The sequence below is a fragment of the Coregonus clupeaformis genome, chromosome 20 (genome assembly GCF_020615455.1).
Source record: "Coregonus clupeaformis isolate EN_2021a chromosome 20, ASM2061545v1, whole genome shotgun sequence".
In the NCBI taxonomy this organism is placed as follows: Eukaryota; Metazoa; Chordata; class Actinopteri; order Salmoniformes; family Salmonidae; genus Coregonus; species Coregonus clupeaformis.
Genome location: NC_059211.1, coordinates 38290923 through 38308221, shown reverse-complemented (window position 1 = coordinate 38308221; position 17299 = coordinate 38290923). Strand labels below are relative to the sequence as shown.

General features: G+C 44.7%; 3 protein-coding genes across 6 annotated transcripts in view; 1 reads left to right on the top strand and 2 right to left on the bottom strand.

The window, feature by feature from the left end:
• ipo13b (importin 13b) overlaps positions 1-932 on the bottom strand; it is a 29959-nt gene extending 29027 nt beyond the window's left edge. For 2 of the 4 annotated variants that reach the window (XM_041839211.1, XM_041839214.1), the window contains exons 1-2: positions 809-932; positions 426-509 (exon numbers count right to left, since the gene is read on the bottom strand). In XM_041839211.1, coding sequence (XP_041695145.1) covers positions 426-509; positions 809-841 — 117 coding nt within the window. In that variant the 5' untranslated portion in view covers positions 842-932. Of the gene's footprint in view, positions 1-425; positions 577-808 lie in introns of all 4 variants that reach the window. The other 2 variants (XM_041839212.1, XM_041839213.1) reach the window with 2 other exon arrangements.
• Positions 933-1907: 975 nt separating this feature from the next.
• On the top strand, positions 1908-12170 carry LOC121533356 (leucine-rich repeat extensin-like protein 5). Its single transcript, XM_041839210.1, has 5 exons — positions 1908-2382; positions 6904-7140; positions 8093-8647; positions 9411-9574; positions 9809-12170. Exons 1-5 carry the CDS (start codon positions 2319-2321, stop codon positions 9851-9853), a joined length of 1065 nt encoding a protein of 354 aa, XP_041695144.1. The 5' UTR covers positions 1908-2318; the 3' UTR covers positions 9854-12170.
• A 360-nt stretch (positions 12171-12530) lies between these two features.
• On the bottom strand, positions 12531-17284 carry LOC121532680 (RNA-binding protein 25). The gene is made up of 12 exons (XM_041838461.1): positions 17236-17284; positions 16346-16427; positions 16101-16143; positions 15785-15945; positions 15564-15645; positions 15239-15443; positions 15029-15102; positions 14770-14846; positions 14561-14661; positions 14327-14415; positions 14092-14238; positions 12531-13362 (listed from the first exon to the last, which is right to left on the bottom strand). Exons 2-12 carry the CDS (start codon positions 16409-16411, stop codon positions 13199-13201), a joined length of 1209 nt encoding a protein of 402 aa, XP_041694395.1. The 5' UTR covers positions 16412-16427; positions 17236-17284; the 3' UTR covers positions 12531-13198.
• Positions 17285-17299: the final 15 nt, after the last annotated feature.

Sequence of the window (17299 nt, the reverse complement as noted above, 5' to 3'; positions counted from 1 at the left end):
ATACTTTTAGACTTTTACTCAAATAGTATTTTACTGGGTGACTTTTACTTGAGTAACTTTCTATTAAGGTATCTATACTTTTACTCAAGTATGACAATTGGGTACTTTTTCCACCACTGGTCAGGAGAATACACAGGCAATGGGACAGAATAAAGACTTGCTATTGTTACCGTTTCAGCTGCAAAGACTAGCTGGTCTCATTCAGTGCAGGGACAAAAAAACAACTTGTTTGTTGCACCACGGTTAGCTGATAAACTCATGTCATGATACTGTATATGTTGTAACTATACCCCCCCACCATTATAACTACCCCATAGAAAATACATTACAGAGACCCACGTAGGCTACACACATCTGATATTGTGATTATTATTGTGATTCTACATGTTTGATTGGTGAATTTGTCCATAGACTAAGATTCTTACCTTCTCCACGTTTTCCACTGTGAAGTCGAGGGCGTCTGGCGTGGTTGTTATTCTCCCCGATGTCTCCATGTTAACCCAACCGGCCTGTCTGTCAATAAAAGGCGGAGCCGCTTCTTTAGCTAGCTAACTGTCTGGCTAGCTTGTTAGCTAGCTACAGAACGCGGCACTAGTCAATTGTCTGTAACCACGATTTGAATGACTGGCTCTTCTGTACTAGCTAAATAATTTTAGCTTCCGTAGCTAAACCCTGTTAGCTGACCGGCCTCTGTGGGCCCCGATTCTTCTGTCTGTCTGTCTGGGGTCACAAGTTAGCTAGCAAAGCATCTTGTTACCCTCTTGAAAATGTGTCTGTAAAGACAATCTAGTAAGATAGTTAAACCTACCGTTTTAATTATCATCCAAACATTCGTTGGCATTAGAAATGTGTGTTACTTGTTACTGGCTAAATATCCAGTATATTGTCACTGTCTTTGCTACGACGGTCGAAATGATGCAGATGCTGCCAGCTCCCAGCTACCGACTTCAGCCTCTGCAACGTCATTGCCCCCACATCCAATGAGAAGCGATTATGCCACTTGTCTTTCCTTCAACCACCGCCCTGCTTTCAAAGCAGGGATAATTTTATAAAGACAAATTATGAGGCATTAAAATTGTATGAAAATCTTTAATGATACATGTTCTACGTATGTTCCAGTCTTGAATTTTAAAGTCTATAGTAGTGATATACATTTGAATAGCCCTACGCAGAGCCATATATTTGACTCTTATGGTATTCAAAATCATGGATGTTTTGCACTTATTTCCTAACAATACATAGGCTAGATAGACTACCTTAATGTTGATGAAAAGGTGACAGCAATTCACTCTTATCTGACGTTGCTTGCGTGTGGCAAGCCGAGAGGGGTAAGTGATGGGTTTCTCAGTCTATGGAGTCTCGTCGCTTTGTAGATTGGTTTACAGTGCAACAGTGCCTCTTTGTGGGTGTTTGAAAACATTGCATACATTTTTATTACAGTAAAACGCCCTGTTATGTCATAGCCAGTTGTGTCAGTTGATGACAGGACAGTAGCCTTCAACTTCCTTGGTGGGAAATGCAATTTAGTTGATCCATTTAATATTTGTTCGATATGATTTTTCAATATGACTATATTTGTTGTCAGTGAAAGATACACAATGGCTTTTCAACAGACACACAAAATAAATAAAAATATTTCCAGAGAGCCAACAAGTGTAAATGTTCCTAAATGAATAAAACAAAGTTTACTATATTGGGCTTATTTCCTTAGAATATTATGTAGAACAGACATGCCTCTGTGCCATTGTTCTCCTCTGCGTCATATGAGGGGTGCATCCTTTATTGAGAAAATAATGTCCCCTATTTCTGTCACAGACTGTATGATAAATCTGCTGTATGAGTTATAATTTCAGGGCGTCTCTGTGCCCCTCCCTGCCTCTCCTTCCTCCCCTCTCTCCATCACGCCCCTTCTATTGGCACTTTTGTCGCTGGTGGTGATGGTTCGGCGATGACACTCATTTTTCTGAGCAAAGGCTAATAGGAAAATCAGTCTATTTGGCTTGTATCTCTTTACGTTGTGTGTTCGTCAGACTGCCGAGGTACAGTAGCTTGAACTAGTGAGTCAGCAGGGAAGCAGACCCACCAAGAACTGCGTTAAACACGTGGCACTTTGTATTCGTTTAGGAGAATACTTTTTATTCGCGCACTTCGGAGACTCGTCAAGCAAGCTAGCTCACTCCTGCTCTCCAAAGGGCCGCCGCGCTAACAGTTATTTATAGTTGAGAGGGCCACAGAGAACTAACCACAACAGACCTCTGCGAAGAGGAAGAGACGGCATCCGACTTTTAATAGTTACTGTTAGATCATAGGAGAGAGCGATGGAAACCAAAATACTCGTCGCTCTGTGCGTTCTGATCCTCAGCTTGGGTTCGAATGTAGAAGGTAAGAAGCTCTGTGATTCGCACTTCTGTGTTTTCTTTCGCAGTTTGAGAGGTTGTTAGAATAAATACACACATAATACATTGTAGTCCTGGCTCTCAGATCCATAAAAAAAAAAAACTTACATCATCGTGCGCATGATGGATAAATTGTGGCCTGTTTGAATAAGCAAAAAGCCCATGTGATTTATTTGCTGTATGTCGAAGTCATTGTGTATGTAGGTTTATAATACAGTTATGCCGCTAGCAATTATTTCAGTCAATGTATTTTTCCTCTTCTCTCTATCTCCCCTTCCCGTCCTCCCTCCACCTTTACATTTTCATCATGTCATTCTTTGCTTGCTCTCTCTCTCTCTCACACACTCTCTCTCTCTCAAACCCATGCTGATCCTATATTTTTTCTCTGTTCTCTGTTAAATTTGATGGTCTGCTCTGTCTCTCACATTATTAGTGAACATTTCACAGGCATAGTAAAAACGTAGGAGTGTGTGAGAGATGCAGACAGTCTATGCCTAGGTTATGACACTGCTAATAAGTGGTAGGCCCACCATGATCATTTTAACTCTCTGAATCAGTTAGTGAGCCATACCAGTCACTAAAAGGCTGTCTTGTTAGTCTGCTGCAATGAACAAAGATTTTATTCACAAACAGTTAAGCATATATTTTTTTATTTTTTTTAACCTTTATTTAACTATACAGTAGTTCACACACACAATTTGCTGTTTTTAGATATTTCTACTGATCCGTTTTTAACGGTCAGAATAATGACTGGCTGTTTAGCTGTGATCAGTCTAGGGTCGCTATCTCTCTCTCTCTCTCACACACACAGACACAGACTCACACACACACACACAAACACACACACACACACACACACACACACACACACACACACACACACACACACAGAGGGTAATCTTCTGAGGACAAACATGGGGGGTTGTAGGGTTGGACCCTGGTTCCATGGCGAGGGTGTTATATCTTTGTGCACATTATAGATAATGTAACAGTTGTTCTCTCTATGGTGCAGATGAAGGAAAGGAGGGAAGGATGCTGCCTTAGACCAGTGTTCCTCAACCCTTTCCTACAAGGGGGGCCCACAGCGTTGCACATTTCTGTTCCAGCCCAGCAGTAACACACCTGATTCAACTAATCAAGGGCAAACAGGTGTTAGTGCTGGGCTGGAACTAAAATGTGCAACCACGGCCCCTGGGGGTACCCCAGGACACTTGTCTAGTGTCTTGAGATGCACCCAATTATATTTGTTTCATCAAACCACAGAGGGAGGATGCAGGCAGGCTGGGTGTGTTCGTAAGGTTCTTACAGACGCCCTGTGTGTCTGCCACGGCTCCTACCAAAAAATTGCACATTCAGGTCCAAATCAGTGCCTGACCACAACTTGAACTGAGGTCTTGGGTTGCAAGGCAAGCACTCTATCCTATTGTATCAAGTATTGCTACAATTTTCTGTGTCCAATATACATACACTCTCTCTCTCTCTCTCTGTGTGTGTGTGTGTGTGTAGCAGGAGGGACTGAGTAGGCTTTGGAACAATCACAGTTATTTATAGTTCAGAACAAACATTTATGTCCCTGCCACACTCTTAGCTGTGTTCTGGCCAGCTCCCTTTGTCTCTCCCTTTTTGCTCCCTCTCCTAGACAGCAATGAAGCCAGCCCAAAACTAAAGTCGCATATCGCTTATCTAATACATAGACAGCACAGGCCTTAGTGTTTTATAAAAGTACAGAGCACTTATTACTGCAGTATTAGCTCCTCCTCCTCCTCCTCCTCCTCCTCCTCCTCCTCCATATTTCTACCAGATCTCAGCTCCTCACTCACACTCCATTTCTCTTACAACTCTGTCTTTCACCTCTCCCTCCCATCTCTCTCTCCCTTTCTCACCCTTCCATCCTTCTTTTTGCCATCTCACATTCCCTCTCTCTGTCTGCTTTCTCACCCCTCTCTCTGTCTCTCTCTTTCTGACTCTCTCAATTCTACTTAGCAGAGTGTATAGTCTTCAGTGGCTAAGTAAGAACAGGGAAACACAGGTTGACATTTGAAAATGTTTTATTAATTGCAGCACGATGCTGTCACAAGCTCTTCAAGCTGGAATGAAAATTAACTTGGAAATAGCATAGAGTCACAGGATGGCATTTGCTGCTCGTAAATGAGTGTCGAAACTCAGTCAGTTGAATGTCAAAGCCTGCAGTTGGCTGTATATGCTGTCAACAGGTTTGCCACACTGTCACTAAAGTGACATCCAGTCATCTTCTAGTCTATAGTCATGTAGTCAACTGACATTTTTCTTCCAAGCTTGGTTAGATTAAATTGTAGGAGAGGAGAGAAGAGGAGGTGACGAGGGTTGAAGGAGAGGAGAAATAGAGAAGAGGCTACACAGACGCCAAACCAGGTCAAAAATGGAGACCTGAATAAGGAGCTCTGAAAAGGCCACTGTTGCACACAACGTTTCCTTTGCTATATTCCATGTGAACTCTGACATTTACATTTTTATTCTGAGGATATACAGATGTGTTTTTCATTTTTATTTAATTTTTATACAGGAGGATTGTGAGTTTGTAAATAAGTGGCCTATTTCAGTTAGCAGCATTGTCATATTCTTGTTATTCTGATTGGCCCTAGATTTGTATAGCCTAAATATGGGTCTAGAAAACAGCTACAGTATAGCTCACACAGATACACACCCAGTGCTGAAAGGAAAACTGGCCAGCTGCTAGCAGAGAAATGGTTGGCTGTTCTTTCAGACGTAAGGGTCAAGTTCTTTCCCCAGGTACATGCTGTATCGCCCTGAGTGTGTGTGTGTGTGCATGTGTGTGACCCTGTAACACGTGAAGAGGGGAAAGTGTTTCTCCATGGCAAACAGTGGTTCCCTTTATAACTCCCCCAGCCCCCTCCATACACAACACACATACACACACCCTCCCCCCAATGCTTGACCTGAGCAGCCCTAACAGAGCTGAGGCAGAGGAACAGGGCCAGTATTGTACAGCCACTCACTTTTCACACACTGGTATGTGTACACGCGTGTGTGTACATGGTCTTATATAGCTATGTCAAATGTTTGTGTGGACGTGCATGGGCTTTCTTGCCATCAGCATGTTGTGTGCGCGTCACTGTGTGTTTGTTTGTGTGTGTTGAGCTGTGTGAGTGATGGCGAGAGGAATAAGAGGCTCCATGACACTGTGTCACTGGCTTGTAATGGCATTACACTGGTATTCTGGACTTTATCAGATAGAGGGGGGAGAGGAGAGGAGAGGAGTATGAGAGAGCGAGGTGGAGGGAGTGTGAGAGAAGGAGGTGAGAAGGAAAGAGGGTAAGGAGGAGAGGAATAGATAGATGGAAATGAGGACGAGGGAAAGACAGACAGAGGAGAAGAGAGACAGACAGATAGCATGTGACCTTTCTGGCTGCAATAAAACTTGGTTGAACTGCTTATACAGCATGACAACAGGCATGACACAAAGCTAAAAATGTCCCATTTACATCAGCACGATTCTGCAGTTCTTTTGGTACTAATGCTCCCTAATGGTTCAACACTAACGTGTGTTTACAGACCTGGGGTTGTTCATCTGGTGGGTCACCATGCAAAAAACAACTACAATGTTTTTGGTACCAATGCTGACAGTGACAAAACCTACCTGATTACTATGGTGAGACTGTTTAGACTAGAGATTGTTTAGGCAGGGCAAGAGAGATTGAACACAAACAAGAGAGATTCCTGAATCTAAATATCTAACCTGATGCTCATTGAGTGTTACTGGTTGGCTATTGTATGGGTTCCAAATGTCAGCTCACTTTGGATCAAGCTTTCCTTAATTGCATAGGAATTGTGTTGTTTAACTGCAAATGTCAGCGCAACAGACAGTTACTGATAGTGTGCGCGCAGGTAGCTTAGTGGGTAAGAGCGTTGTGCCAGTAACTGAAAGGTCGCTGGTTCTAATCCCCGAGCCGACTAGGTGAAAAATATGCCGATGTGCCCTTAAGCAAGGCACTTAACCCTAATTGCTCCTGTAAGTCGCTCTGGATAAGAGCGTCTGCTAAATGTATAGTGGTGTTTGAATATGCATATTTTTCGTGATGGCAGTCCTTTAAAATGTAAAAGGAATCTGATTCTCAGCAGGTCCCCTATGTCTCCTCTTTAGCAGACATAGACCAGAGTTGAATAATACATGTTACATCTGTATTCTGCCTTACCATCTATTCCAGTAGACCATCTATCCTCTCTGTCTACACTTCTTTAAAAATAGAGCAGCCTCCCCTTCTCAGGAGGAGTTGGAAGAAATGATCCTAACTGGTCCTGAGGGGGATCTAATAGATCTGCCATTCTTCTGGAAAACAAGGACTATCTGACGAAAGAAATGCATCATTCACAGATCGGCTTATTTCAGAGATCATTAATTTAATATTTGATGTCTTTCCTTACGTCTTTCCTTACTGTGCACTGCTTCAGCAACACACTCCTATTAACTAAAAGTCTAAATGTCACCCTGATTGTCTCTCTTCTCCAGGCCAGGACCCTGGTGATCCCTCCTCTCCCTCAGACGGGCCACTGGCCCTGGGTATGTCCGCGGCTACTCAGGCCCCCCTCCCTGGAGGTTCTCCCTCTCCTCCAGGCTCTCTGTCCCTCCCCAGCACAGACTCCCCAAAGCCAGCCAGCGACCTCACTGATAGAGGGCTCTCCAACAACAACAACAGCAGCAGTAGCAGCAGCAACGACACAGAAGTCGTAGTGAAAGAGGTCCAAGGTAAATGTACTGTAGAACATAAAAAATTGAATGAATGGAATTGTATTGGTTCGGAGGACTACTTTATTATTGAATAAAATATAATTTCAAATTGTACATTTATTTAAACATATAATTTGTTTAAGATAAATCATTCAGCTTGTTCTCAGTCTATTTAGAGCCATGCCACCTTAGTTCAGGGGTTAGTGGTCAGGGGTATTTTTTAGAAGCCACAGCATAGTCAGACACAGCACAAGCAGAGTGGAGAGCTGTGACTGGGCTGAGGTGATGACAAACACACACACACACACACACACACACACACACACACACACACACACACACACACACACACACACACTAGAAAACAGAACATGGTCCTTAAAAGGAGGATACTGTTGGGTTTACTAACTAGAGCACAAAGAGAGACATGAGATAGACAGAAGATGGAGAAATTAAGCAAAAAAACTAGATCATGAGAGAATTCACGGCAAGAAACAGTGTTGTTAGGCATACAGAAAGAGGGCAGAGTGTAGAACTGGAGGGGGGTGGAGAAGGAGGAGAGATGCACGGTGATTAAATTCAGTGTGATTTCGCACAGAGAGGTGAGAAAGTTTGGAGCCTGACACACACACACACACTGGCTCATTGCAAACATCCACCTGCACCTCACTCACTCTGTATCTGTATCTCTCTGGGAGGTTTTACAGGTGTATATTATCTCATCACTACACTGCTGCTTCTCTCTCCTCTGTGTCCTCTGGCTGGGAGTTAGAAGAAACACTGCTAATTGGAGTGTGTGTGTGCGTTCAACTGTGTTTTTTCTTGTTGAATGTTTTTTCTGCAGATATTGACTGTGGCTTTTCGCCTATCAATGGCTTTTATAATTGATAAAAAGATTTGTAAACATTAATGTATCCTTCTTTCCTTGTATTGAATTTCACTTAAAAACCTTTATTCCTCTCTCTTCTAGCCACCAGTGTGGGGGTCCCTGAAACCCCTCCCATCCCTGAGAAGACCCCTGGCCCAGGGAACCTCACTGAAGAAACCGTACAGCCCTCTGTTGCTCCCTCTGACAACCAAACTGCCCCTACCCACACACCCATTACCACAGTCCTCGTTCACAAACCTTCCACCACCCCCCCACACACACCTGTCCACTCCACCACTCCACCACTCCATGCCCCTCATCCCTCCACACAACACCCCAAAACCCACTCACCCATCACCACCACCGTTTCCCCACCCCCTATTAGGCCTGAGACCCATCCAACTAACACCGCCGCTGACCCCCAGCCCAGCTCAACCCCCAGCCCTAACCCAGAGACCTCTAACCCTACCCAGCCTAAACAGACAGTCAGTCCCGTTCCCACCACCACCACTACCACCACTTCTCCCCCAGCTGTACCTATGTCTGAGCCCCAGACCTCCAGCACCACTCCTCTCCCGGCTTCCACCCCAGCCAGCAGCCCTCCATCCCAGGCTAAAACACACGCCGACATCCCCTCTCAGCTCAATGTGGTGGATGGTGAGTAGATGGATTCGTTGTGTATGCGTGTGTGTGTGTTATGTTGCTATGAGAGTGTTTTGTTATTTGTTATCAAAGAGCAGCAACCACAGTATTATATACTATGGTCTCTCTGGTGTATAAAGGGTGGAGACATCCAACCCCGGTCTAATAAAACCATACACACACTCAAAACCTAAACGGTCCAGTCGTCAGTCCCATGACTGGCTCTGTCTCTTGCCAGACAGAGAGCTGATTGTGGGGTGGTGGTGCTGATAGTACCCTTAGCTGTTTAGGAGGGAGTGTGTGTGTATGTGGGGGGTGGGGGGTGGGGGGACAGACTTGTGCAGGGAAACAAAGAACAGCATAGCTTTTGTTGGGATGCCAGTTCAGTGCTGGGTGTGTCAGTTTAGTCCTATGCCCAGAAAGCCCCGGGCTTGCTCGCTCTCTCTGTCACTATCCTACAATCAAGTCTGTCTTATTCTCTTTGTAAGACATCCTGTTAAAAGCTTGTGTTTATATTTTATAATATATTTCATATTTTAATATATTATGTTATATATCACAGGAGGTTGCTGAGGGAGAACGGCTCATAATAATGGCTGGAACGGAGCAAATGGAATGGCATCAAACACCTGGAAACTATGAGTTTGATGTTTTTGATACCATTCCACTAATTCCACTCCAGCCATTACCACAAGCCTGTCCTTCCCAATTAAGGTGCCGCCAACCTCCTGGGTTATATATGTATATATAGTATAATATGTTCCCCTCACCCGAGCAGGGGAGCCAGTGTTCCATAGTGGTGCTCCAGCCCTGGACCCTCTCCTAGCTGGACTAGTGTCAGCCTTCATCGTCACTGCAGCCATCATCACCCTGCTCCTCTTCATCAAACTGCGACGACGGGATCAGCGGCCTGAGTTCCGCAGGCTCCAGGACCTGCCTATGGTGAGACAGTGAAACACAAGTGGTTAGGTGAAGAGACAGTGTCACGCTTAACATTAATGAGACCTGAAGACTTGCGTAAGCGTCAGTCTTGTTTTGTGAGCTATTACACTAAGTAGGCATTGTTAGCATTAGCATTTACTTCACTCACCACCTGTCATCTGGACCAGCGCTCACCATTTACTTGTGTTCCTGTTGACATCCTGCTTGCATCCTGTTGTGTTTTCCCCTGTTTAGGATGATATGATGGAGGATACTCCCCTGTCCATGTACAGCTACTGATGGAGATGGAGAGGACACAGTCTGACCTGATGGAACAGCTAGACCCCCACAGACCTTCTCCTTCTGAACTGGGGCTGCGTCTCTATAGTCCAACCTGGCCTTCTCTCCTTGTCCCCTGTCCTCATATCCTTTCGTTTATCCGCACTGACATGAGACATGGACTGGTGAAAGCCAGTCGCTGGTAGGCACCCTCCATATTGCTTTTATCGAGCCTGTGTTTTCAAATCAGTGCAGATGGAGGAGATGAGGAGAGTGAGGCGCCATTTTAGACCATTGAGATGCACCCCTGGCGTTCCCTCACCACCTTTGTGTCTCTGTGAGCAACAGGGGGTTTCTGAGTGTGAACAGCTCTTTTCCTGGTCTATGTGGATCTGAGTTCCATCAGCAGTGTTCCCACTTCTACATTCTACCTTCTACATTCTAGGGTGCACCCTGTCAGCTGTGTTTTATTTGAGTGTTCGGTAACAAGGGATCCTCTCTTTCATCACTAGTTAGAGCCTGGTAGGCTACTTGTGCCTGGCTATATAGTGTTGTACAGTACAGTTGCACTTTACGTTACAGAGGACATGTATGTGTGTGTGTCTGTGTGTGCGTGTCTGTGCATGGTTGAGCGAGCATGCTCGCGTGTATGTGGGGACGGGAGGGGTGGTGTGGTTTGGGGTATTTAAGTTGTGTTTCCATGGAAACTAGTTCCTCTCTAAAGATCCTGCTTGTTATTCTCCTGTTTCTCTATTGGGAGTCTCTGGTGGTTTTTAGCTCATTGGGCTAACACAGCCTTGTGGCGTCCAGACAACCTGGGTTCAAACCCGGTCAGTCACACTTGTAAGGGGGGAGGTTGTCTCTCTGAGTATCTTTAGTACATTTATCTTTATATAGAGCCTTAATGGACTCTTCATCCCCACTAGAGCTATATACAGAGTACAATACAGAGGAAACAATCCTCCATGGTGGCTCAATACATTCCATGCTTGTTAGAATTCTACATGTCAAAGCACTTGTTCTGAACTCTAAGGCTGGTTTGTCTGTTACTGTAGTTCTCACAGCCTCACAGCCAGGCCCAGACCTATGTTCTAACATGTCTTAGTCAGGAAGAGCCTTGGGCAGATTCAGCAGCAGAGATGTCAGTGGTGACATGTCTGTTTCCAACTGAATTTGGCCAGTTGTCTTTCAATACAATTCATTCATTGTTTTAATCATGTAACTACATGACATGAGGGTAACTTGTTGCCCAAGTCAGTCAGTGCTAGCCGCTACCATTAGCATGCAGTCCATTAACTGCCTCAAGGGAAGGGAACTCTGATAAACTACTCCATGAACACAGACATTGTATAGCACGAGGTCAGAGAGAGAAACTCTTAAATGTACGGCTTTTATGAGTATAATGCTCCATTGATTTGAGGTGAATGCAGTCTGTGTGTATGTCTCTGTGTTAGTCTGTGTGTGTTAAACGCACAGGAGAAAATAACACCCCCCCCCCTCCTTCCCTACCCCAATCTCTATTGGGGTGACTTGAGTTGGAGCCATAGGCCTGTATTGGAGACAGTATTGATGATTATTGTTCACACACAGGGATAGAAATTGGCCATTGTCTAGCAGAGTAGGCAGCATCCTGTTATGCACCTGGCACAGCCAGGGGGGTATGTCACAAAGCAGGATCAAAGAGTTAGCCAGCTAAATTTCATAATATTCTTAAATAACTTTACATTCCGACTTCATAAAGATAAGTAGACTTGAAAGGGACATGGTATAATTGACTCCATATTAAAGTTTCCATTTTTAAACAAATTAGAAAAGCAATAGTTACGTCTATTTCTGAATGTTTGTCAAAGTTAGCTGATTTAGGACTAGATTAAATCCAGACTGCTGAAGATCTGCGTTATAGCGCTATTGAAATGTAAAGGTAATTTCCAATTGAGCAGACATATGCTGTGTTTACCGTGAATGCAGTCTCCGTGAATGCGGAAACATTGCCTTTAAATTTCCATTGTGCTATAGTGCGGATCTTCCACGGTCCGGATTTAATCTAGGCCTTAGTGTTCCTGCTTGGGCTACCAGATTAGTTTGTTGCAGACTCCTCTGACGTTTGTTGTCATGCCAGTTATCTGCATTAACAGTACTTAAGTCAGAGTTGAAACAGAGTGGTTCTATTAGACTCCATGTGGAGTGGAATGGTAGTTAATTTGCACCCATGTATTAGTAGTTCCTTATATGAAGTGCCAAAAAGTTAACTGGTTGTATTATAAGGTTGCTATGTTTTACTGTTTGACGTAGATTCTGGAGTGATGTTGATGTTTTTTCATTAAAGATATGAAACCATCCTCGTTTCTGTCTCACATTACAGATCTCGGTTGTTGGGCTGCGGTGGCTGACGCACACACACACACACACACACACACACACACACACACACTAACAAGAGTAACTACAACAAATGAACTATTTTATTACAGCTCTTTATCCAGAATTTTATTGCAGAAGCCCAAACAAACCACATTTGTTTTACAGGCCGTACAGTGAGTCAATGTAACATTTAAACAAGCAGCGGTCTAGTACTTGGCTGTGTGATAGAACTGTAAGAGAAAGGCCTGATTCATCCACATTAAAACTGGTCATCACTATGGCTAAAGCCCCTCCCTGTCACACCCCTTCCCCATTGCCCCCTGCTTCACCCCCCTCTTCTCCTCCCACTCTCTCTCCCCAGCCCGTCTGTGGTCCCTCGCTCCATGGGCCTATCCCCTTCGTGGGGGGTATCTGGCTAGACAATCTCTAACTGCTGAAATATTAAACAGACTGACTCATGTTAGACAGCAGGACTTGTCTGTGTTTCAAAGGCGAGAGGGAAGAGTGGCCTGGGCTGCATCTCAATACTTCACAGTAAATAGATAAAAATACAGTACCAAATAAAAGAGATAGCACCTCACTGATTTGCATCAGCCTTAGATAGTAAAAGTAAACATTAGTCCACCATATTTATTAATTAGTATTAGTATAGTATTATATATCATCAGTGAAATCAAAGCTTTCCCCAGATGTAATTCATTAAGGCAATCGCAGAATGCTGCCACACTGTTGAGTTAAATACTACTGGTGTGTAATGCAAAACCCTATTGTACACTTTTCCCCAAAAAAACACTGACAAGACAACATAGACAGCACATACGAGTTTATAAAATAAGGTTCTTTCTTTTTCTCAAGCTGAGTTGAGCCTTTTCATCATCCTCTTTAGTCAGGGTTTGAGGTTTGTGCCCAAAACATTCTTTATCAGTCTCCACATGTGGAGACATTTAAAACTTCTCAAAGAAAGAACTCCTAGCATTCTAGAACACTATGGCATGAAGGAGCCTCTCAAAGGTCATTGAGGCTGAGGTCGGGGGGGCTGTCTGATCCCAACTCCAGGTTCCCATCATCATCATCAAGATCATCATCGTCCAGACCACTTCCTGGTCCTCTGAGGTAATTTCCTGCAGAATGGGAGCTCTGGCGTACCCGAGGTACTGCTAGACGAGGAGCTGAAAGAGAGACCAGTCAACGTGTGTGTGTGTGTGCATACTAGTCCCAAGGGCTTTAGCAGTAGGCTAGTGTTACCGTAAGAGAGATTGGGATCAGACCTCAAAATGTTTCCCAGAGCAATCGAGACGCATGCAGCCAGGATAATTAGATTAGATGATGCCACACACACACACACACTACCATCCTACAGGAAGTGTTTAGGATCCCATCCAAAAACACACACACACACACACGTTTCTCAAACTGCTGACCAGCGGACATCGATGGAGAGGAAATGAGGGATTCTCTGTCCACTCCTTAGGCAAGCAGAGCTACAGTCAGTCACATAACACACATTCAATGGAGGTCACTGGTGTGTGTCTTACATGAGCCCACATCCAACTCCAATATCTGAGTGTGCGCACACAAATCTAATAAAACATATTTCAAACTCATAATAACAACTATAAAATATATTTCTTCCTTTGTGCTAGATCTATCTACACAAATCAGGCAGGCACGCATGCACACACAGACAGACGCTGTTAAACCAGCCTCCTGTTCCTTGGTGAGTCAGACATGTTGTGATGAGTCCCTAAAACAGTTAGATCTACAGCCCAAATGTACATGTGTGGTGTGTATGGGTATGGGAGAGGGTTACAACACTTTCTGTTCCTCTGAAACAAATTGTACCCATATGGGACTCACTCTGCTCCTCACAGAGAGGAGCAACGTGTGTGTGTGTGTACCTGTTTCTCTATCGTCCAGCCAGGACAGGTCATCAGAGCTGACCTCAGCCAGACTGGGGGTGGGACTAAAGTCATCAGAGTCTGAGGCTGGCTCCTCCTTTTGACCCCTGACCTCTTTGCGGCGGGAGAAGGCAGCTAATGCTGGAACTGGAGGGGGGAGAAGGTTATAGACAAACGGGGTTAAACTACTCAGGTGAGTATATATGTGTGTGTGTGTGTTGTGTGTGTCTCTTACCTGCTGTGCGTAGTGTAACAGTAGGTGTGTGTTGTCTCTCCCGGAGAATCAGACTCCTGATCTCATCCTTCAGCTCTGATACAGTTACCCTGCAGGACACAGTGATAGCATTACACACACGCGCACACGCACGCACACACACACACACACACACACACACACACACACACACACGCACGCACGCACGCACGCACGCACGCACACACGCACACGCACGCACGCACGCACGGACACCTGATCTGGCGAACCTCCTGCTCTGTGTGTGTGTGTTGAGAGACAGTCTTGGCCAGGTCAAAGCTGTGGTTTCTGTAGCTGTCTGTCAGTTCCTCTACTGTCTGGGGAAAGGCAAAGTTTAGAGTTCGCGAGACAGAGAGAAAACAAGTCACTCAAATTACCTTCTTTAATTATTCAATCATTCATTCAATTCCTTCATTCATTAATACCTTGCAGCTGCGTTCATACTGCCTCCTCGTCTCTCTGGCCTCCGACTGCTGAAGAAACACGTCCTCCTCCTGCCTCCCTGTCATACACACACACACACACACACACACACACACACACACACACACACACACACACGTAAGATGAAAGAAAAGGAGTAGGAGTAAGCGAGACTGTGCTTGCCCTGTCTACAGCTCTGAGTCTGAGACATGTGTAGTCCTGCAGAAAAACCTGAGAACAGACTGTGTATGTGAGACTCACTGAGCTGGGTTTTGAGTGTGTCCACCTCTCTCCTCAAATGATCCAACTCCTCCCTTCGCAGCTTAGAGCTGAAACTATAAAGGACAACGATCAGCTTTCACCAAACTGGTATGGTTCCATACTAGGGGCTAATGGTTGATTTGCATTTGGGCTTCGCATGAAATAAAGAGCACCTGAAACTCACAGGTGAGTAAAACCCAGCCCCCTCACCTTTCCTCCAGGTTGCCTTGCGATGTGGCTCTGGTGATGTGCCCTCTCAGAGTGCTGAGCTCACGGCCCACCTCTCTCCTCCACTGCTCCATCCTTCTCTCCACTCCCGGACTCGTCATCCCTGACCCTCTCCTCTCTCCATCCCTTTCTTGTTCCCGCTCTCTCTCCCTCTCCTTCGCCTGCTCTCGCAGCCTGCGAACCTCGTCTGTGAGAGACAGACATCTACAATACTCGATCAACAAATCAATCACTCAACCAATCAAGATTGGTATATTCCTGTGAGCAGTAAATGTTAGTGTTGTGTGATAATGACAGGTGTATGTACCTTGTAGTGCCTGTATGTGGCGCTGCTGAGAGTGTCTCTCTCTGTCCATATCATGAAGACCTTGGGTCAGAGACTCTATGGCCTGTCAACCATTAGAACAAAAAGATGAGGAGGAAGAAGAAGAAATTAACTAAAATGTAGGGCTATTTATGCACCTTTTATGTAATAGAAATTCGAGTTATATATGAACACACGTATGCGCGCACACAACACACACGGACCTGCCTCTGGATCTGCAGTTGTGATTGCACGGCTGCCAGGTCTGCCCACTGCACCGCGGAGGAGGGAGGGGGGAGGAGAGAGGTGGAGGGCTCGGGGAGAGGGGGGAGACGAGGGAGCTCCAAATTTGACACACTAGCCACCTCCCTCACTGGATAGAGATCTACTGAGCGAGAGAGAGAGAGAGAGAGAGAGAGAGAGAGAGAGAGAGAGAGAGAGATAGGGAGAATAAGAAGGAGCAGAAAAAAAGGGGGAATCGCCAACAGACAAAGTGTGTCACAGTCAGCCATCTTACAGACAACAGAGATCTCCCCTCACCTTCTCTTCCTTTTGGATATTTCCCTGGCGTGGTCAGTCTCTCCTGGGGAAACATGAACACCGTCAACACACACAGTGGGAAAGTACATAGAAACCTTGAAGTTCATAAATACCCTATCATATACTGTAAAACTAGTATCTAGCCAACTGCTAAGAATGAGCAGCCATCTCTTCTGATGAAGCCCTTGGTAATGCACTGCCACGTATGTATAATTATGTCATAGTGCCATCTACTGGCTACTCACCCTCATCTTGGCAACGCTGCCATCAGCTGCTGAGAGGATGGAGCTCAGCTGGTTGTCCCAGTTCATCTCAGTCAGGGCTGCTCTACTCAAACAATAGGACAAGGGTGCCAAGACTGATGTCTGAGTATTTATGGCACAAAAGTTAGTGCACTTGCCTTCTACCTGCAGGGTCTCTTGTCCATGCTCTGCTCAAACTGTCCCTCTAAATCCCTACACAATCCAGTATTCATTAATGTGTTCCTCTGCCCAAATCTCCACTGTCAACTTTTTCTTATTAATCTCAACAAGTTTCAAGTTTTATTGTAGTACAGTGAAATGTCTTTATTGCTCTTTCCCAACAATGAAGTACAGTGGTACTATAAAATATATATATATAAATATATATATATATATATAGTACGCACATGAGATTGGCCATTGCATTGGCCAGTATTTTATAACTAACGTGTGATGCTGTAACTCTAGTCGGGTTGGTTGGTTGGTGGCTGATTATAAAGTGGCTAACACAGATCAATGACACTTCATTGACAGATGAGGTTACACAGCTAACAGTAGCTAGCTAAGTACAGTTGCAGGTGGCTTTTGTTTTTGGCTTGTTGTTGTTACCGTTGCGTTCGAATTTTACTAACTAGCTAACATTCACCCTAGTGATTTGTTTATAAATTGAACACGATGGCGGGCGTTCGCATTACTGTTGATTTGCCTGGCACCAAGTACCCAAAATCACAAATCAAGCAGTGCATGAACAGAAAGCTGGCTAAAGGTCAATATTTCAGCGATGGATGAAACAATTCAAAGGTTGGTTAACATTACAGAACATCTCCTCGTCATTTGTACATATGCATTATTAAACATTGAGCTGAAATGTAAATGATTAGCTAGCTACTTACGGACTGTCCTGTTCCACTTTTAAATCCTGGACGACGTGATTGCGTAGGATACGTTGCCCTAATG